The following is a 22746-nucleotide window of genomic DNA, read 5'->3' as shown; positions in this document are numbered from 1 at the left end:
AGGTGAATTCTGAGGAGTGCAGATGACAACATTATTTCTGAATTCTGATGCACAAATGGCAACAGAGTTCGCAGCCTAGCCTAAGGGATGTGACTTGTGAGTGTGGCACTACTGGGGTCTGTAAGCCCTACCCCTCGCTCAAACTGGTGCTACTCATCACAGCAGAGCGGCCAAAGCGGCTGAATTTCAATGTCTGCCCAAGATGAGGCCACGACACACACGGCGGCATCATGGCCTCGCCTCGTGGTAACACGCCGCCTCCGTTGTCCATTCTCAAGAGCGGAGCGCGAGGCTATGGGCACTTGTTCATTTATTAAGGGAGCTCAAAACCTGAACGATCAAACAGAAAAACGCCAGAAGGAAAGGAATTCTAGCAGGGACAGAGGTTGAAAACGGAAGTCCACTGCACTGACGGGGGAAGAAGACGATGAGGCTGAGTGGCTGACCTGACCAGATGTCCTTTGCCGCCGGCGCTGTGCGACGTGTGCTCTGCTGGGTTTGCCGGCGAAAGGAGGGAGGTGGTGGGTGCACCTTTGCACTTTGCAAGAGGCCAGGAGCCTCTAGCAGCTTCTCGTCCCACCGGCCGCCGCGATAAGAGGACCGTGGGCCGTGCCGTTTTGCCATTGCCATTGCCAAATTTGAGGCTCCCGCACGCACCGAAGCTGCCCGAGCTTTCATCAAACAGCGAATGCAGGAGAGAAAGCCACATGTAATCTCATGCATGCAAGTATTCCGTGAACAGTTTGGCAAACGCACACCACAGTTCCAGTTCCACCAGGCAGACATTCATCAGGGGGTTAACGAAGAGTAGCAGACTACATGTAATCTCATGTATGCAAGTATTTCGTGAACAAAGGCCTGCCCAAAGCATTTGTCAGTTGCGCCCTACTAACAGTAGAATCAAGGAGCAGATTCACAGGAGGCGTTCGCAACCTACACAAACCGCCGCTGCCTCCTTCCGTGTCAGAACTGAGATTTGTTGCCCAAAACATGGCCCCCACGCCCCGTGAAACTCTAGACAGCTGACAAATTCTGGATAGAATGTAGTGCTACCTGCCTGCTTAACTACAGAGGAAACGAAAGGAGTAAAACCCAAAAGGGGCATCCATCAACTAACCACACCTGAGATCACCCCGCCAAACAATACCAACAAGTCCATCCCTTAGGTGTGAGTTGTAGCCATTTTGCTGTAGTTCACCAACAAGTCCATCACCTTCGCCATTCGTACTCAGATGTGGACTGAGGCCTGCTGTATGACCGTGACTCCTCAGGTTTGATTGAACTTGTGAATGTGCTCCAGCCCATGAGGTGTGGTATGATGTACTGCAAAGGTGATAGATAATAAGGTATCATTTTCTTGAATGGATGCGAATGTTGCATGCTATTTATCTAAAAGATGAAAGGGTAAATGTTTGCCCAACTGTTTTTATTAAATATGACTATGATGAAAAGGAATGGCTTCATTGTTTAATGTTTCAGAAATAACCTAAGCTTTAGAAATTCAACATTCACATAAGGGTGGGATGGCTATGTTAACCAAAAATAAGTGGAATGAATAAGAGAGTATTGGAATAAAGATTGATGACATAAATCATGTAACATGTTAATATTTGCAGGGCAATGTAAGTAGAAGTGTAGAACCGAGAGTCAAGCGCAAAGTAATCATCCAACTAGAACTCATGTAGTCTGTTCAAACTATAACAACAAAAATAGGGTAGTTGCAAAGAAGAACCTGTAGAAAGATTGATGATAAGACAGGACATGCTACTTACATTGAAAGTTGATACAATGACAGCAAACTCTCCCTTGGTTATAGGGATGTAAATGCTCTCATCAATGTTGATAAGTCGGTTCTGGACACCTAGCAGCAAGAAATGATTACCAGGATCAATCTGTGAGCATAAATCGATGAAACCAAAATCTGTAACAATGAGTTGGCAACTACATACTGAGGTTGAAAAAGCGACCATTGCCATCTGGTGTTGGCTCAACCTTTAGAATCTTACGCACTTTACCTTCTTCACTGTTTATATCAAAAGATGAAATGACAATGTGGTTAATAATTTCTTGATGCACAGTACCAAGGTTGAATTTGCGTGAAGCAATAAATAATGGAAGAAAAATATAAAACGCAATGTATAAGGATGTAAAAATGCTTATAAAGTCTAGATATATGATGCTATAGACAATGTGACTGAGGATTATGGAACCCTCACTGAGCAATCTTGATTAGAGATGTTGGATAGATGAAATCAAGATTACATTAGCTAGCAAGATTTTGTGTGTTGAAATAAAAATACAACAACAACAACAAAGCCTTTAAGTCCCAAACAAGTTGGGGTAGGCTAGAGTTGAAACCCAGCAGAAGCAATCAAGGTTCAGGCACGTGAATAGCTGTTTTCCAAGCACTCCTATCTAAGGCTAAGTCTTTGGGTATATTCCATCCTTTCAAGTCTCCTTTTGTGTGTTGAAATAAAAATACAGTTGAAACAAATCCCCTCTGTCGCTAACTGTAACAAAAGGAGGGGCAAGAATGCCTTCCCCAGTTGCCATTCCTTTTAAAACTAAAGATGAAACAAATAGAGTTGATAAGCAACAATGACAAGTCCTTAAACCAGATTGGCACAAACAGTATGAAAGAAGCTTGATGACGATATAATTGCATTCTTACACAACTGGACAGGCAACAAAAGAAAATAATATATGCTGCAACTGACTAGGAGAATAACAAGCTGCATAACATGATCATGTATGTTTGTGGCATCTTTTCTGGAAACCTCAGAGCTAAACAACAATAGGGGGAGACTCACTAGGAGAACTCAGGTAATCAGATACATTAAATGATACCAACCTCCGGCCCTTGAAAGGGTCATGAAAGAACTCGCATGAATCTGTTGGACCAAGAGTAAGCAGGGTTCCTATCTCCCACACAGATAATGAGAACACCTGCATAGCATAGCATTGAATTACATCAAACAAGTTAGTGTAAGCACATTAGATGGATACAAAGAACCAGCAGGCTAATCGCAAAATTGACAAAAACATAAAGCAGGCAAACTATAGGAAGCAGGAAAGGTCACATAGGATCCGCATGAATAGAACCCATGGGCCATAATACATGCCATTGCTTCCATGGTCTGAGTGACGAAGCAGTAACTATCCTTCCTGGTTCAGCTTACAAAGAAGCAACAATGCAGCCAGTTGAAAACTGAGCGTCTAAATTGCTATAACATTTATTTCCAGCAAAAGAAAAGCAAGCTGAATTTCTAGCTACGCTACAAATATCGGCTCTTCTCTTCCCATACCCGATGAACTGGATCAAATTGGTGAGCCGGGTATCAAAAAAAAAAAGAAAGATAAGTTGAAACCAAAACCTGAGGTAATTGGAGCATACCTGCTTGCGCGTCCAGTCGTACTGTCGTGTGGCCACGGCGGGCGCGAACTGCAGCAGCACGAAGCCCTCCTTAGCCACCTTGTACGCCCCAGACTACAATAACTCGCACACGCAGCATCCGTTAGCGCAATACGCGTAGGGAACAATGACGGAAACAACGGGGGCCCCATCCTCCTCTACCTACATCGAGCGGCACGAACTGCGGCGGCCTGGGGTCGAATGAGAGTGCGGCCTTGCCCTTGTAGATGCTGTAGCTGGTGAAGACCCTCCCGTCCTGCGCGCCGTTGGGGGCGCGCCCGTACCCGCCGTCCCCGCGCGGCGGCGGCGGGGCCCGGGGGTCGAAGTAGTCGGAGTGGCGCGGGGACGCGACGGGGCACGCGGGGAGCGCGGCGGCGGACTTCCTGGAGGAGGCAACGGGCGGGGCCAGTAGGGTCAGGGCGTGCGGGGACCTGGGGTGGTGGTGTACGGGCAGGAGCGCAGTCGGCAGTGGCGGCGAGGCGAGCGAGAGGAAGAGCGGCGCCGGCGGTGGCATTGCGCCGAACGGGCTGGGGGCGAGAAGACACGCGGCTCAGACCGTCAGACGGGTGGGCGGTGCCAAGGGGTTTATCCTGTGCTGGCTCTGTGCCCTGTGGATGGGCCGGTCGGGGCCGCCAGGCTCACGACGAAGACCCGGGCCGTTAAGTTATCGTCTTTGGGCCTATGCTGACATGGGCCTACCTCACTGTGAGCAAAGCGGGCAGCCCTCCAGCCCGTGAGAGCATGGACCCACATCAACAGACCCACATCAACAGACGAGAGTCGTCGATGCCACCGCTCTAGCGCCTATTTGGGCCTGTCTATCTATCCGTTTTCTGTGATGATTACTGCACTGTTTTTTTTCGGGAATTGCTGCACTGTTTCTCAAGGGAAAGGTCATTCTCATCTTTCTGAAAAAGAGTCCTATTAAGGGCTCCTTTGATGGGGCTCCAGACTTTTGGAGATACGTTTTAATTTTTTATTCTTTGGAGAAAAGTTTCTTAGACAAACATAATCACTGGCTAGAACCATTTGTCTGTTTAGATTTAGATTCTGAAGAGAGGAGAATGTGGTTGAATAGACCCAAGTGCTCTTTGGCCCTCCATAATGTATCGCTTGAGTGATGCCCAAAAGAAGAGAGAGAAGATTCTGGCGTCGCTCTCCCCATTGCAGCAAGCGAAGCCAACTCAACGGCGCAACTACTTGCACCAGTGCTAGCCCATGCCCAAACCATGAAATAGTATTTTCTTCGTCAACCATTCACCGGGACTCCTCGTCGCTGGCTCCGTCTTCCATCTCACTTCCACAAGAATTTTATTGGAGTCGAAAGGTCACGGTAAATTGATCTTTCCTGAGGTGGTTCAAATACCCGCCTCCGTAAATCCAATAAAATAAACAAAAAAAAGAGAATCCATGGACAAGCCCAGCGAGCCCATCCATGGGCCAACCGAGCCCATCCACTCGCCGTCATCGTCGTCGGTAGATCTAGTAACGTCGGCCCTCGATCCGCCACAGGGGGACGCCACCGCCCTAGATCCGTAGCCAGAGGACAGGCCCGCACCGGATATGTGGCAGAACCGCCTAATCTAATGTCTCCCAGGAGTGCTCGTCTTCTATTAGACACTAAGCACCCAAGAGAGGACACCAAATTACTCGGTTTCGTCGGGCACACTCCAGGGGAGAACCCAAAAATCCACATTTTTACATCAGGATCACAAATAAGAGAATAAAGCTTACATCATTCTTAACCATTTCTTACATCACTTTTAATGCACATCAGAGTATAAACATTTATTAGTATAACAGTAGAATATAATCATATTATCAGAGTTATGAACAATTTAAGTTAACAGCGAAATATAAACATGTGATCAGAATTACAGCAGAAATAATTATTTATTCATGGCTGGATGAAGCATTGATATGTAGACTATGACAACAGATTATGAACTTTCATTGATAAAAATATTTACTGAGAGTTATAATAAAAACTACGATCGCAGCGTAAAGGAATCCTCTCTGAGCCCACCAGAAGGGATCCACACACAAGGGTCAGGTTTAGCATCCACCTGTCACCTGCAACAGGGGGAATAAAACCCTAAGTACTCAATTGTACTCAGCAAGACTTATCCGACAGGAGGAAAGAAAAGACTCCAAGGATATGCAAGGCTATCTGACTTGTGGATTTATTGCATTTGTAGGAAGCATTACTAAACGTGTATCCTTATATTCGATTTTTATTAATAGCCGCATTGGTTCATTAACTAACCATTCTATATAAGCACCTGTGCTACTTTCAAGCAGGTGGTAAGCAATCAGATTTCCTTTTTTCATCTTTCGTCTTTCAGTTCTTACTACGGTGCTTAGAGTCGAGATAAGTCGTACCAACTCGGCAGCGATTCGTGAACCAATGTGCCCAGCTGAGTGCCCCGAAAACACACGCCCTGTTGTACCCCAGGCACAAGTAGGACCAACCCATCACCCTCCTGTCCTAGGTGTCCAGGTCCCCATCCAAACTGAGACTCCAAGCCCCCGCTCCTGAGTCCCGGACTCAGTGCGGTGCAAGGACCTCCTCCACCAAAAAGAAACCCTAATAGTCGATCCGAAAAGAGCCAGATCCATGACAAGAGAGCAACAAGTCTTCCAAGTGCCTATACCCAAGTATGTACTCGGGACAATAGATCTATGACTTGCTTAGCGTCCAATACAACGGCCGGTCCTTAACCGACACAGACAGGGAAAGTAGTGTAACCAAGACATGCCCCGCGTCCACGACGACACTTCTTACACCCACCAATACCCAAACCATATCCCTGCCCGGTCACCATTCTTCCTTTCCACCATTTATATTTTCCAAGTGATAATAATAATCCAATAATATATTTCCTATCTCTCGCGAGTGACAGGCAATCACTCGACTTCTACCGGAGTCCTGTAGCATAGCATTCTACACGATCCTATCATACTAGTAAGACTCGTAGGATAAATAAATAAATAAATAAATATATATATATATATATGCAAGAGGGTTTCATTCAACTCCTTAAAACTTAATGTACAAATATAATTTAAACGGCAGAAAAGTAGGGGTTATGCACCGGGGCTTGTCTGGGTAAAATATAACCAAAAGTTAGTATTTGCATCTTCAGATCATCCACCATCAACTGAATAGAAAACCCATGGCATCATCTCCCGAAGAGAACATCATTACACCATCTTCAGATTCCCAATCATTATTCAATTGATATGTTGATCCATCATCGTACCTATATGGTATGTATTGATGCAAGTGCATAGATGTAAATAATCGACGACAGCCGAAACACTTCAAAATCCGATCACGCCTCACAAACTAACGAGATAACTCTAACGCTAGTCTACGTATCCATGTCGCCGAATAAGACGTTATTTTCCAATAATTGTTTTAGTTTATACAAACCCAATGTGTTTCTATATTTCATTTATTTGATTTACTATATTCGAAATAGGATGTCATTGTCTATCTAGCAACTAATTATTCTGGAGCTACAAAAATTACAGTGAATACCTAATATTGCTAGGAGCCTACTGTACAAAATTCAGATTCAACAATATTACCAATTTATCATGGAAATTCCTATAAATTTATATTTTACAATATTAAGTACCTTAAATTAGTTATATAGCTTCCAAGAATATTATTAAACTATGTGAACAAAATATACTAACAGGTAGATCATGATTTTAGGAGACTAACAAAAATGGTTTCATCATTTTGGACACCTACACAATTTTATTCTAAGTTTACAAATTTACCTTGTAAGCTAAATTAGAAACTGCTCTATAAATTGAAAAGGCTAGCGTCAACGAAACTGGCCCAGCAGCAAGGCAGCCCTGTCGGCACCAGTCCAGCCCAGGCGGACGACACGCAGCGGCCCAGAGCACAGCACACACACGCGGCCCAGCGCAGGGGCGAGCTGCCTAGGCGCGAACGACACCAGGCCGCCCCAAGCGGGGACGCGGCTGGCGGCCCAGCGCGCAGTCAGCGTCAAGCCGGCCCAGCGCGCGGCCCAAGGCCAGGAAGCCCGCGTGCACCAATGTTTTGCGGAAACAACCCTAGATCTCAATGAAATTAACCCATAGTCCTTTCCACTATTGCTCTCTTTCTGTGACGCTTTCACCTAGCCCCTAGACTTTCTCCTAATTCAAGTGCACCAGCCCCCGATGACTCCACGCGCGACGGCGTGGCTCCGGCTGACACTGCCCCACTACGCCAGTCAGCAAAACGAGGCGCCGACTAAAGGAGCAGGCCGACGAGCACCACGGAGCCAAGACAAAACCCTAGGTGCCGATTAGGGACCGAACGGTGACTTCTAACGCTCTGACCATGCCGGCGGATTAAAAGCTATGGCGGCGCAACCGTTCTAGCGTCCTGCGACCTCGAAGACAGAAATGAAAAGATGGGAGAGCAACCGGACCTTACCCCGGGCATGGCTACGGTGACAACTGGAGCGGAAACAGCCCGTGCTAGGATGGCCACGTGCACGATGAAGGGCGACGGAGCTCTGAGCGTGGCGCGGCCGTGTCAGCTCGTCGCTAGTGAAGGTCTTGACCAAGCCGAGATGAGCACCAGATAGAGGAGGTTAAGGCGAGTTAGAAATTACATTCGATCAAACTGCTACCACTGCCGTGGGCCTTACCCCCAAGCGTGCTCTGTACGGCGGTGGACAGACCAGCGACGACGGCGATGTTACGTGCGCGCACTCTGGTGGACGATTTCCACCACGGTTGACTGCAGTGGCAAGCTAAGGACCTTGGGCACCAGTGAGTGCAAGGAATTGGAGGGAGGCGCTTCGTGCACGAGGAATTTTGGAGGAGAGAGAGGGCGGTCCTGGTGACTAGCGACGACGACACGACTTAAAGGCGCAGAGCTGAGCGGGTCAGCGAGCTAACTGGTCGGGTGATCAGGGCCTGGGGTAGGGGCGCTCGTGGCACCACGTGGCCGGTAGGGTGCGTCGGCTGGCACGGACAGTGCCATAAAGGTGCGCCTATGTGCGGTCAATTGCAACAGCGACTCGGCCAGCAACAAGACGACGCCGAGAATAGGGCGAGGTAGGCGGTTCTAGTAACAAAGGACAAGCTCTACAGCGGCTGAGGTGACAAGAGGGTAAGGGCGCAGACCTATGCCGGTTCGCGAGAGCAGCGCCACGGTCGGCTACCGCCTGCGCACAACAGGAGCGGATGCGACCTGCCGGGCCCGACGTGCAGCCGACGGCCACACGGCTGGCCAGCGGGGCAAGGCACAGCAGGAGAGCGACCAGCGATGGTGGCTATGCTCGACCAGGCGCTCAGCTGGTAAGCCAGGCCACGGCACAGCCAGACATGGCAGACACGCTGAGGCGCGTGGTGACCGTGGCCATAGGCTGACCAGCCAAAAACCAGTGCCGTGCATGTTTTCTAAAGCGATGCCAAGGCTACCAACCAGTGCGGTTAAGGTTCGACCAACCTCACTAATCCAAAGTCCATGCCACCAGCTAGCTAGGGAAGCACTCGGCGCGACCAAAGAGCGACTAGGGTAAAAGATACGAGAAGGCCAAGATGAGTTCGTCAAGCAGCGTGCCAGTGCACGAACAGAACACCGAACGTGGTTCTTCGCGTGTTCTAACGAGTTTCGAGCAATCTTGGGATAACCTCGCTACGTCAGACCATTCTACGAAACACTCCACGCCAAAGTACTCACCATGCTGCAACTAGTGATACAAGAATATCAAGTTAGTGCTTAAGAAACTTAGCTAAAATTTAAATGCTAACACGTCATTGTCTATCGTTTTCGACTTAGAAAATTATAACTTCTAGTTTTGAACTACATTCAACAACTACTCAACTAGTTAGTTCAATATAGCTCGCCACGAGTGATACTTTTAAATATAAGTTAAGTTTTAAAATCCAAGAAAATCGTTTTAGAAATTTTCCTAGGCCTAAATCACGGTGCTAAACGAGCTCGTAACACCAGGGGTGTTACAGGATCTGCCGTGGGGGAGCACGCCCGCCCTGGATTCGCCGCCTGGGGCGCGGCCCACCTAGATCTGTCGCCATAGGGTGGCCACCGTGCGCCGCCGCCGGGGGTGGGGGCCGCCCCGCGCGACGTCGCCGTGGAAGAGGGGCCCACAAGGGCCGAGGAAGAGGGACCCACGAGCGCTGAGGAAGAGGGGCCACCACCGCGCGCCGCAGCCTGGAAACGGCCCCCTACGCCTGCCGCCACCGCGCGCCGCTGCCAGGAGCCAGCCCCGCGCTCGCCCCCACCGCGCGCCGCCGTCGAGAGCTAGCACCCTGCGCACCACCTGGAGAGGACAGAACGAGAGATGGAGGGGGTCACGAGAAAGAGCAGAGAACGAGAGGGAGGTGGGTCGGGGCACAGTGAGTGGCGACCGAGAGAAAGAGAACAGGAGAGACAGAATGACTGAGAATTAGGGTTTGCTCAGTTATATACGTGAAAGAGTAACTGGATCAGATTTGGCCGCTGGTGGGCTCAGCTTTACTAACAGATGCAGGCCTCTTTTGAGGTCCCGCCTCTAAAAATGGCCTGCAGTTATTTTTTACAGCCTTTATAAATCGATTTTACGAGGTGGGAAATTTTAACCGCCTCCGTAAATAAAAACGATAACCTCCGTTAATCGTCAGGCATTTTATAAGATGGTTGGATTGCATGACCACCTCAGAGCTACAAATCCAAACACCTCGTAAAAGCTTTTGTGTAGCAGTGTCTTTGGTTCCATCGCTGTAGCTCGCGAACCTCGGAGGCGACGACAGTTTGTGGCTTGGCCGCGGATCGCGGTGGCGACGATGGTGCCTTGCCTGCTCTCCTCAAACAAGCTCTGCCTCGTCTCCCCAGCAATGCAATGACGGTTTGTGGCTTCTCTCCACAACAACTGCCTTCTCCTACTCATCCCTACTCACGGCTATTCTCTCGTCCGCCCCGCCTCCTCTTGCGCCCACCTCCTTCCGATGCCGCCTGATTTGAGCAAAGAAGCATCTAGAGATGCAAGATCTAAGAAGGGAAGACCTTAATTTAGGAGCTTGGAAATCGATTTGGAGGATTTTGCTTCCTCTTCGCTTCAGGAGGAACGAGAGTAGGAGGGGATTTTTTCCCAGCGCGAGTGAAACGAACGGTGGGAAGACAATGAATACTTTATTGCACTGTGGGTCCCGTGAACTAAAATAGCACCGATTCTTAACCATTTTCACACTGTAGATGCTTGGTTTGCTGTAACTGGACCCACATATTTTTCTGGCTTCACTCCCACATTGTGGAGGGCCTTAACATGTGATGAGTTTTTTTCTTTTATTACAGGGAAAATAAATCATTTGCAGATTGGTGATTTTTTAGAATTTATCATAGCCAATATGTATCTATAAAAACATATTATAGATTTTATACAAATGGTTCTTAAGAAAATAAAGCATCTACAGATAGGTGGTGGTTCTTGCTGGACACCGGCCGATTAATCACATGTGGAGATGTTTGGGTTTTATGCATCGTACGTCACAACTTGCTCAGAAACTTCTAAATTTTTTACCACAGCCTCTACATGCGATGACACGACACCTCGACAAGTTTCATGATTTTCGGACTTCATTTGTATTTTATATAATTAAAAAACACTTTTTTAACAAGTTGGTGATCATGTTTCGTGAAACAGATGTTCGAAATTTCACGAATGTCCCTGCACATGGCCTCAAAATACACTCAAAAACATGAATAACATTTTTTGAATCGCTAAATTCCAATATTTCATGCACCTACAATTCAAATTTACTTTTTCAAGAAAAATTCAAGTAAACATAAAAAATTTAAAAAATATACCAAAAAGTCATAGAAAAGTTCCAAATTGGAACATGTGCTTCAAGGTACTGTATAAATGCCACAGAAAAAATTTGAAAACAAAAAAAAATACTTTGCCGAGTGTCAGAATTGGCACTCGGCAAAGGAACCTCTTTGTCGAGTGCCAGGCTTGCAGCACTTGGCAAAGACAGCACGTTTGCCGAGTGCTAACGGCCAGCACTCCAAATGATGATGGAGGGGCTACCGGCGTCGCCTGAGGTATTTTGCCGAGGGTTATTCTTTGCCGAGTGCCTGACACTCGGCAAAGAGGACGTTTGCCGAGTGTTTGGCACTCGGCAAAGACGGCCTTTGTCGAGTGCCGGCTTTGCCGAGTGCCCGTGTTTCGACACTCGGCAAAGCGCCGAACACTCGGCAAAGAGCGCGTCTCCCATGGTGATTGGATAAGCCAGCTGGATGGTAATCCATGTAATTACCAGCAAAAGAAAAGGATCCATGGAAGAGGTGGAGAAGAGATCGAGAATTGCTGCGAAACCTGCAAAAGGCCGTTTCGAGGTTTGACTTGCAAAAAGTGAAATGCTTCGGTCTGATTCTTTGGCAGGTAAACCTATTTGGAAGTGATTCTCCTGATTCTCCTCAGAAATAGAACCATTTTACTACCTGTGAATGGTTTCAACGTGACGTTAGTCCGTTGTCGGATTGCTCAATAATTTATCTTTCTTAAAAAAAGTATTTGAGGATAAAGTTGTCCACATATATTCTTTTTCAAAAAATTATTGAAAATTTTCAATATTACTTTGTAGAAAAAAGGAAAATAAAAAACAAACGTCAGCTATCCTACCGCTGCCACCACACCTAGTAAAACCCTCGAGATGTCATCTATAGGGAAGGGAAATATCAAAGGGAAATATCTATAGGGAAGGGAAATTTTCAATATTGCTGATTGCTCGGTGAATGGGACAGAGAAGCTGACGGAGGAGATTTGTAGCTTTGGTTGCTTAGATAGATTGGGATTTTGCGCTTGTGCGAAAATTGGAACTTGGGCTGCTCAGAAGTGAGATTGGGTTCAGGCTGAGGCTGGTGTTGGTGTGTGTTGGAGTCACATGAGGAAAGGAGGGAGCAGCGAGGACACAATTTGTTGCTGCTGCTAGGTTAATTTGTCCCAAAATATCCATTGTTACTGCCTTACTCAGTTGAAGAAATATCTGCATGGAGCAGGAAAAGAGAAAGAAAAGAGTGGCGGCGCCTCTTGGGAGAGATGGACGAATCGTTAGACTTATTGGCCCATCCAGAACTCCGCTTTTTTTCTTTTTCTTTAATTATTGATCATCGTCTCGTGTGTGTGCTAGGCTGCCAGCCAGTCTTTGCTTTTCGTGCACTTCTGCCCTTTTCTTTACTGACATGTAGTTAGTAGTGTAGATATTTGAGAGCATGTTTGTTGCTTGTGCATGTGCAGAAGAAAATCATTGCCACCCTGCCACCAGGCTTCAGTTTTCATAGGATGATCCGCAATTATTGATGTCCATTGCTCATAAAACTACTCAACGCGGAAACAATTTTGACGGCAAACAAGTGTATTAAAAGTAAAAAAAAAAACAATGAATTGGTGCACGTTACAATTTTCTCCAAATAATGAAGCCATCTATATACGATAATAAATTGTTCAACTTTTTTTTGTTCTGCGACCGAGGTTACTGATTGTTGGAAACCGAAGTTTCGAAAAACCAAAAACCAGACCGAAGTACACCAAATGCTCAGTCCTACAATTAGGTCCAAGCTATGTCTAATTGTTTATATATTTCTTGCCAAACAAATATTTGATTGTTTATTGGACTTGGTCGAGTTAACAGCTTTTCTCTACAGTTGCAAAGCATGGGCATATATATTTGCGAGTAACTTAAAAAGTAAAATGGATATACTTTTCTTCTTTCGTAAGACATGATGCCATTGGGCCTGTTCTTGTCCACTGCGCTGTTTTAAGTGTCAACAAGTCTCCTACCAAACATTGCTTCGTTGGTCCAGTCATGCTCTGTCATTGCTTCGTTCGACTGATAAATCATGACTAAAAGTACTGGTAGTTAATTTATTTAAAAAAAATATTATTTGTTAATTAAAAAAAATATAATTTATAAACCAAACGAACAGGATGAGTCGTCCTCACTGGCGCTTGCTAATCCATTCCTTAGTAGACTGCTGGGGGTAGCTAAAGTTCTACTACAGGACATACATAAAGGTCCGTTCCAGAAAATTTTGTAAAATTTTTCAAGATTTCTTGTCACATCGAATCTTTGACACATGCATGAAGCATTAAATATAGATACAAAATAAAACTAATTACACAGTTTAGACGAAATTCACGAGATGAATTTTTTAAGCCTAATTAGTCCATAATTAAACATTAATTGTTAAATAACAATGAAAAGTGACAGTAGCATTTTGAAAAAAAATTCGCCATCTAAACACTACCAAAGACGCGATTGAAAAGAATGTCGCTGTTTGGCGCCCATCACCGTCAGGTTTGATATGATACGATAAAATAAGGTGGAGTCAAGGATTCGTGCCACGCGCGCTCGGCAGGAACGAAGCAGCCCTGCGAACAACCCAAGGCTGCAGATGCTCTCGCGTTTTGTCCACATCGCCGCTTTCCTGCCTCTGCCTGGCTGCTGCTGCCGACTTCAGTACACCTGCATGTTAATTAATATTCTATTACTATTACCCGCCAGGTCTTCATAGATCTGTCTGTTCGTGGAGCTTATAAATCATATTTTTTTAGCTAACAAATAATATTTTTCTCTCACAATAAATCAGCTAACAATATCTTATGTCATGGCTTATCTACAAAATGAACAGGACAATCAGAATTCCAAGCTGTGCCAGCTAGCCTGCTGCTGGTCATTGTACTCCCTCCGTCCTAAGGCTATCTCCAACGGTGCAGCCCCAAAACGAATATCCATACCGTGGTTTAGGTTATGCGTAGTACAAAGGTAGCGTACCTAAAACTTTTGTTCTCCAACAGCCAACCCAAAGGCAACGGAGGAGGAGCTGGCGGCCTCGGGCCTGGCGGCGCGCGGTGAGCTCCGCCCCGGCGGCCCCGGCGCGCTCGGCCCCAGCGCGGGCGCGGGCGGACCTCGGCCCCGGCGCGGGCGCGGGCGGACCTCGGCCCCGGCTCCGGTCGTGGTGGTGGGCCCCGCCTGCGTGAGGAGACGCAAAGGGAAGGAGAGAGGACGCAAGTTTGGTAACCGTGTATCGTCGGACGCAAAATGCCTGCTACGTTTGGCTACTCTGTTGGAGAGCGATTTCCCCCCGTAAAAGTACTGTGCACGACATAAAATACGAATGGGTTCTGGTTTGGATACTTTGTCGGAGACAGTCTAAAGATTGTCATTTTACACTTCAAAATTTGTCTCGCTACACAAATTGCCAGTCCATGGGACCCGCGCTTGAATGCACAGACGTGGGCACCCTCTCATCCACAAGTTTTTTTCTCAGCACCTCCCTGTTCTCCGTGGAAGATTCCATATTTGTACGGCTAGCGACAGATCGCAGTGCACCAAGGAGGAGGATTAGGGTAGATTGTCATTCTACAGTTCAAAATTTGTCCTACTAAAACTACACATATTGCCACCTGGCATCGGTTATCCTGTCCATGGGACCCACGCTTAGTTCCACCGTCAGACGTGGGCACCCGCTCAACCACAACTTTTTGCTCGGTACGTTCCCGATTCTCCATGCAAGATTCCAGATCCTTGAGCCATACGGCCAACGCACCAAGAAGAAGGATTGGGGTAGATTTTTATAAGGGCACTTTTGTAATTTACCCTCCGTATTGGTTTCCATGCACGGTCATGGAATTGCAAATTCTATGAGACAGAGGGAATATATGTGTATATCATACCTAAGAAATGATTGTTTTTTAGTCTACAATTAAAAAGTTGTTAGGACCGAAGAAAGGCTATTTGGAATTTTTTATGCTAATTCCTCACTGCTATTCTGTGGTGGATAAATATCTTCTAATAACGGCCCAAGCTAGGCGCTAGCTCAATGTTCATTACTATGTCCAGATGGGTTAGTTTGTCCAGCTCAATGTGTTTTCAGATGAATTCTGAGTACATGACATAGAGTACAACATATTTGTAGATAATGGAACAAAGTTAAGGCCTCTTAGAATGTTCTCTGCTCCGCCTGTCCGTTTTAGCGGTTTGGAGATGATGTTCATGCTGGTCCCTGCTGGTCTGGTGCATGCATATACAAGTACGTATGAGAAGAATACATATTGCCGTCGTTTTCATGTGGTAGTATTCAGCGCCTGCCGGGCGGAATTCATATTCTGACAAAAAAAATGTCATTGTCTTTTTTTCTGGCAAGGAAATGTAATTGTCTTCGAAACTCTCAGTGGGCTATTGGATGTGTGTTGCACGACTGATCTTTTAGTTGTCAGAAACTGGGTGCTTATTACGTACCTGTTGTCTTGTCATTGCATATTGGATGATCAGGCAACATTACTCCTATTTCTACCGGATATGCCTTCGAGTTTATCTATGTTCCTGTTTTCTTTTCTCCGACAGAGTTCTGCCAGCAATTAGATCTTTTAGTTGTCAGAAACTGATAAAACTGTCTCAGTAATGCATGTACCAAGATCACACGATCCTTGCAAAGACAAGTCTCACAAAGGATCATCAACAAAGTTTGCAATCAGTTAATTACATAAAAAAAACATCCATGACTTGACGAAGCTTAGCATTAAGAGGAGCAATAGAAACAACCACAAGATTACTAGCCGGAGGTGATACTCCTAAGCAGTGAAAATCTCCATGCATCCGACCAACCAATACGAGCTTGATGAACGCAGCAATCGCCCTCTAGCAATCAAGACACGACCTCTTCTTGAACACCTTTTACCAATAGAGATCCAAGGTCGGGTGGTGGAGCTGGTCGGAAAGGACACTGGCAGCACCTCCAACAACTAGGGGCTCAACCTCAAATGATGTGTCCTGAACCACAACGACCAGCGATGGTGGAAATGCATACACCTGTGTTCCCACAGCTAAGACAAATTAAATTAAAGCGTGGCAACCATTCAGGACCACCAAAGTTCGGCAAGGTGCCACAATGACCGGCAACCCAACAACCGTGGCAACCATTTGGGACCCAACCGTTCTAGTTTCAATCTTGCGCTCGATTTCTAAACATCAGAGTAACCGCGGCTTTGGGGACGCCCATCCCATCAGCTGCTAAAACTTTGACTTCATGCGAGCTTTGGCTCGGGTGATCACCAAGTTTGAAGTACATGTAGCTTAATGGCAATACCGTGGGTATGATTGTACTCAGATGACTTATTCCAACATAAATATTTGGTGGATGCTAGAGAATTTAATAGGCGTTTGTAATTTACGAAAAGCATGGCATATGTTAAGAAGATGTTATGCTCATGAGTATTAATCTAATTTGTCAATCAATAACTATTAAAGGTGCACATGTAACGGGTGATCCACATTTCATCTCATACACAAATTCATTAACTCTCACTACACCGAGTCTACAAGAGAGCTAGAACAACCAAACAATCCGTCCGAAGACTTTAGGCATTCAAAAAGAACTCTGTAGAGGTGTACTCACACGGACACCAAGGACGAACCTCCATACCCGTGCCTGAGTAAGGGTTTGCCTTGAGGTTCCGACCTTTCCTTAATGTGGCTATCTAACCCATGAACGGTACGGTGACCAGTCGAAGCACTCGTCTCAGAGCTACCCCGCTACATCTTGGGCCGAATCCACGTGATTGTCAAGTCACCACTAAGTACTCAGCTTACTGCTCCCATACAACACGTGTGGTCTATACGAGGGTTTATTGGTAGTGGTGTCTGCCTGTGATGAAGTCCCGGTGATCGAGGATGATCATGATGACTCATACGCGTACCTCTAACTTGTAAGAGGACATTAGAAGAGCTGGAGTTGAGATGGCTCAAAGAGATCGATAAACTTGAACGATAAAGAGATTAAACTTGTGATTCAAGATTGAGAGTTCTTTGCATGGATCAAAGGGTGGATTAGTGGTGTACTAGAATGTATCCAAACATGTGATAGGGTGGTTAGGTCTAGGGGTCAAGGGTGTACAGAAATTAAAATTCATGAATTTTTAGTGGATGATCATGCGTGCTAGTGGACGGTCCATGGGTGCAAACCCAAAAGGGGTGTTTTTCTAGAATGGGGCTCAAGGCTCTCGCGAACGGTCCGTGGGAATGTTGAGCGGTTCACCAGAATGTTTCGTGCATGCATTGCCTTGCCATTGGCTCTGAGTGATCCCACGGATGGTCTGGTGATCTGCCGATGGTTTGGTGATCTGCTGGATAGTCTATTCCCTAGACGGAACTTATGTGTGATTCATGTGTTCTTAGTGTTCTTGAGTGGGAGGCTAGGGTTTGTGAGGGTTTCTAGGGGTGTGTAGTGATTACCTCAGAGTATTTGGGTGGTGTACAATATAGAGATAACTTAACTTTAAGAGTCGGGTGACCCTTTGCCACCAAGAACATGCTCAGGCCTTGCTCCATCTTGCTTCCAAGTGAGGGAGATGGATTTGAGCAAAATCAAGAATTTATTGCAAAAATTCACATATCTTCCATTAGAGAGAAATTCAAGAAGTTCATGAGATGGTTGAGTGAGAGAGAGGTTTGAGCTTACACTTGAGATGATGGAGTTGCTGGCCATATCCTTCTTCCACTCATGCAAGATGAAATCAAGATTAGGGTTTGGGTTTATTTTTGGGAAGAAATGAAAAGGGTTTTCTTCAGCTCACCCAAGGGTGAATTTGGTGGTTAAGATCTTCATCTTCTCCTTGAGATGGTCATGCTTGAGCTTGGCTCGATCTTCTCTTTCTTTTCTTCTTTTCTTTATCTTCCTCCTCTTCCTTTCTCTCTCTAGTTCTTGCTTGTTCTTGTTTTCTCCAACTTTGAGGGGGGAGAGAGAGCGACGAGAGTGAGTGGCCTGGGGAGCCAAACTAGTTAGTTGGAAATATCCACTTTGAGCTGACAAGTGGGGCAAAGGTGGAGGAGAAGTGGAGAGCTCATCCAAACTGATTCTGCTGACTAAGTGATCTCGCGGACGGTCCGATAGAACATAGATTTTGGGATATTGAATTTGGAGAGGAGAGATTGGTATTAGGGTCCTTAATTTACTTTATAGAGTTGGTATAAACCACTCTAAGTTTAGAGATCATTCTTTCGAGTGATAGTTTGGAGAATTTGATTAACTCAACCTTTGAGTTGATCATGGTTGACCCTATTTGACTTGGTTTGATTGGAGAAGATTAGGTGAATCGAGAAGCAAATTTGAAGTCCTTGTCTTATATGAGATAAATCAAGGTTTCCCATTGAAATGATAAGGCCGTCTATTGTCAGAGGAGAGCTAAACCAGAACTAAGGCTTGGTGCCATGGTTGACCATGTTCGTGATCCAACATATAGTGATGTGTACCGAAGGTTCAAATTAGGATTCAGGGAGAGGTTGGTGAAAGTTTTAACCTCCAGGGGTGTGTTTCTGAAAAGTTTAAGTTGAAACGATTGTTGGGTCATGACAGGAAGAGGCTTGGCAAACGATGTCTGGTAGAGCATATCCACTCCAGGCAAGGGAGAGAGACATGGGACATGGACGTACTACACTACCATCACTATTAATTGGATGGACTAGACAAGTCGACAAGATTGACCCAACACAAAGGCAACACCATTTGCGACACGCAGAGACTACGGGAAGGATGAGACATCCCCTAAAGAAGAAGATGGGTTTAATGGGGAAAGGTAGAGATTCGGCTAAAAAATGGGTAGGTTTATATTAAGAAGTTTAGAGCATGGAGAGGGGAAGGGGGTTGGGTGCGCGAGAGGGCAAAGGAGGTGCGACTGCATAAATGCGAGTGCCCCCAAATGGCCTAATTGCTAGGAAAGGAATTGATAGAACTAGTGTGAGTAAGATGTTGACTCATTGTTCTACTGCAATAGTGGTGAGTAGATTTGTTTTCTCAAATTGTTGCTAGATGCTAGATTCTAGTTGCTTTCACTAAAGGGAAAAGTAGAGGAAGAACACAACTTTGCTAGAGCACACATGTGAACCACTACTACAGAAAGTTGATCATTATTAGCTCTAGAACCCATTTCACTACCGATTTGCCCTTAGGTAGTGAAAATGGACAACGATAATAAACTGCATCATCATTTATTTAAATCCGGCGATGAAAACAATGATAACTATCGGCTCGTTATACGAACCGACAATGATAATCAGAAAAAAAACAAATAATATGCTCCTAGCGTTATGAACTCTCTCACACGCCACCATGGCCATCGCTGAGCTCGCACATACGTCGTCGTCGCACTCGCATTCATGTGACTATGGCATTAGGGTGGCGCCTTCCGGGGGCCACACACCATGGGACACCTCCATGGCTGCCACCTAATGGGCTAATGATCTTGCACACGCGACGCCATGGATGCCATCTAGCTCGTGCATGCACCAAGGGCTAGGTGTCGGGGGGTTGTGTCTGTGTGTCAGGGGACTGCTGTAGAGGAGCCACCGCGGTAGGTTGGCCACTGCCGCCGACTCACAGGAAGGGAGAGGGATCGAGGGAGAGAGAGAGAGAGAGAGAGCAAGAGATATTTCTTCACTCACTGGAGGGAGAGATGAGGCGGTGTGCCGTAGGGCCCGTGTGTGATGCCCTGCTAGCTATTCAGAAGGCGGCACACGCGCGCACAGTCCCACCTGTTAACCACCCACAGAAAACACAAAACAGTGGGAAATGAGTGCAGCTGCTATGGGGATTTCACTGTTGGGTTGGTGTCGGTGCAGAAAGTGACCAACAAGTAAATATTTGTAGTTTTGTTGTACGTTATGATCGAAGGTGACCTAGGACTCAATGACACAGGGTTTATACTGGTTCAGGCAACGTGCCCTACGTCCAGTTTGAGTCTGTCGGTGACTTTATTCCTGAGCCTAGGTGCTCAAAGTTTGCAGTGGGTTACAAACGAGAAGGAGAAAGATGGGGGGTGCAAGAGGTCCGGTCGGACTCCTGCCGGGAGGGCCGAGAGTGATAGGAGCCCTGCTATGAACTAAGTGTTCGAGCGTGTGCTCGTGGTTCGAACCTGGCGGTTCCGTGCTGGTGAACTTGATCGATCTAATGAATCTGGAATGACTTGTATGAACTTGGATTCACTAAGTTTTTTGGGAGAGAGCGCATCCCTTTTTATAGATGAAGGGGATGGCCTTACAAGTGAGAGAGAGAGAGAGAGTATGAATGCTTCTAAGTCTTGTTGCCCATGCCGGCGGGTACAGGATGATGGTAGGTGCCCACAACACTGTTGATATCGGCTGCACGTGGGAGGCTGTGTTGCTTTGTCCGGGTATGGCAGATGTCGGTACCTGCTATACTGTTGATGCCTAAAGGCATGTGAGGAGTTTCACCATGTTCACTCGACACGGTAAATGCCGGCGCCCACAACACTGTCGATGTCTAGAGGCATGTGGGGGAGCCTTACCGTATGAGAGTTAACGGCGCCCACAATAATGTAGGGAAAATGTCGGCGCTTACAACACTATGTATCAGAGAGGTTGCAGAGTACTGTTTCTGCAGGTGTACAGGGTACGGTCCCCGGTACCGTGGTTTGACTTGTGCGCCCTGCCTTGCTTTCTCCGTTCATTCCCTGGTCCTTTCCGAGCGGACGTCCCCGGTCGGTTGGTCCCCAGTCGGCTCTGGTTGCGCCGGTCGGAGAGGAGCAGCGAGCAGGGTTTTTGCGTACCCCGGTCGGAGACGTGGGGTCGGAGTCGGAAGTAGTGTTTTGGCCAGGCCTTCTGGTCGGAGAGGCCGTCTGGAGGCGGGCTAGAGACCGAAGTGAGCGCTCCGGTCGGAGAGGTGGGCCGGAGTCGGACAACGGGTGTCTTTCCTCCTCAGCCGGACTTTCCGGTCAGTGATTGGATCGCCCTGCTGGCCTGTTGTTCAGATACTTGGACCGGTCCATGAGTTGCGTTCATCTGTCTGGGCCAAGCCTTTGTTAAGAAGCCGGTCCGCGAGGGACCCCGGGTTTATGAACCCCACAGTGGGTCTATCTCCGAACCGGTGGTTGTCCGAAGCCGGCTATCAAAACTATCCTGGTTTTCACCGCTGGTTCTTGCCTGAGCCAGCAGTGATGAAAATACCGTTGGAGAAAATCCTTTTTTTAGCAGTGAGCGCTGCAATACGCGAAGAGGATGGACACTTGGTATATGGTACAAAAGCATTGAGCTCATACAGAGTTTGATGTACAGAGCAGATACGCTGAAAAGGAAAGGGAGATGCGGTGAAACTTCCTGCGAAACCAGTGGTATAGCCGTGCAACAAGTACAGTGTTTACAAGGACAATAAATGAGACAACAATCAAGTTATGCGAGTTCCTTGATGTTATCATGATCTTGAATGGGATTGCATTTTTGTGATTGGACGACGGTAATCAAGCAACGCAAGTCCCTCTCTTTTATAGCTTGCTGCATGCGTTCTCATCTTCAGATCTTGTTCCACAACTATGCTTGGGGACTTTTTAATAAGGTTACAAATAGGAATAGTGGTCAACTTAATAAGTTTGGTCAGCGCTACTAACTATAAGAGGGGATTGAATATTTTAGGAATATATGATAATGATCGTTCCAGAAATGAACGTAATTACTATGTTTGGTCAATTATAACTGTCTGTGAAGGGCTTGCATGTCATATTCTGGAAAAAAGAGCAGTCCGGAACTAACTAGTTCAGTTCCATTGTTGGCACAATGAAAAAAAGTATCTACGCTCATCCAGAATGTACCATATGCAACGTAACAAGCACGTATTATTGATAACTTTGGTAATTTTATGCCTAGCTGGTGTCCTGTTCATATTAATAATATTAAGTGAAAACTGTTACATATTGCCGATGGCAGGATTGGTGTCTTTTCAGCAGCTATGTAATAGGGATATAAATACAACTCGGTGTCTACAAGGCTATGTCGTTGTTCTTTCACAAAGATATTTTGCAGATATACAGCCTAAGTATATAGGAATAGAAACTACTCCCTCCGTCCCAATCCTAAATTATAAGTCATTGCAATTTTTTTGGAGAGTTAAATTATCTCATGTTTGATCAAAATTATAAAGAGAATCACAAACATTTATGACATCAAGCAGGTATACTCTGAAAATATAATTAATGAAGAATCTAACAATACTTATTTGGTATAATAAATATTATTATTTTATTATATAAATTTGGTTAAACTTGAGATGCTTTGACTCTTCAAGAAAGTTGGAATGACTTATAATTTGGAACAGATAAAGTACTTGAAATTATACATGCATTCTGTTGAGCCTCCCAAACCCCAATATTATCTGTTGTCAGCTGTATCATCCATATTAATTTACCAACGTTTGTGTTTAGAGAAAATCACATATGTCATTGATAATATTGTCCACAAGGAAGTGCAAGTTGTATTTGCATTCAGGGGGGTGATGCAAGGCGGGTTACCCGCAA

The 22746-nt window shown here is 46.1% G+C and overlaps 1 protein-coding gene across 1 annotated transcript; it reads right to left on the bottom strand.

Annotated features, from left to right (window-relative positions):
* Window positions 1-797: 797 nt before the first annotated feature.
* LOC136528843 (single-stranded DNA-binding protein WHY1, chloroplastic-like) lies at window positions 798-3997 on the bottom strand. Its single transcript, XM_066521839.1, has 6 exons — window positions 3579-3997; window positions 3395-3487; window positions 2852-2946; window positions 1950-2023; window positions 1773-1861; window positions 798-1323 (listed from the first exon to the last, which is right to left on the bottom strand). The coding sequence occupies exons 1-6, from the start codon at window positions 3924-3926 to the stop codon at window positions 1210-1212; spliced, it is 813 nt and encodes a 270-aa protein (XP_066377936.1). The 5' UTR covers window positions 3927-3997; the 3' UTR covers window positions 798-1209.
* Between the last annotated feature and the right edge of the window lie 18749 nt (window positions 3998-22746).

Source organism: Miscanthus floridulus, chromosome 19 (assembly GCF_019320115.1).
Source record: "Miscanthus floridulus cultivar M001 chromosome 19, ASM1932011v1, whole genome shotgun sequence".
NCBI lineage: Eukaryota > Viridiplantae > Streptophyta > Magnoliopsida > Poales > Poaceae > Miscanthus > Miscanthus floridulus.
This window is presented reverse-complemented; position numbering and strand designations above follow the sequence as displayed.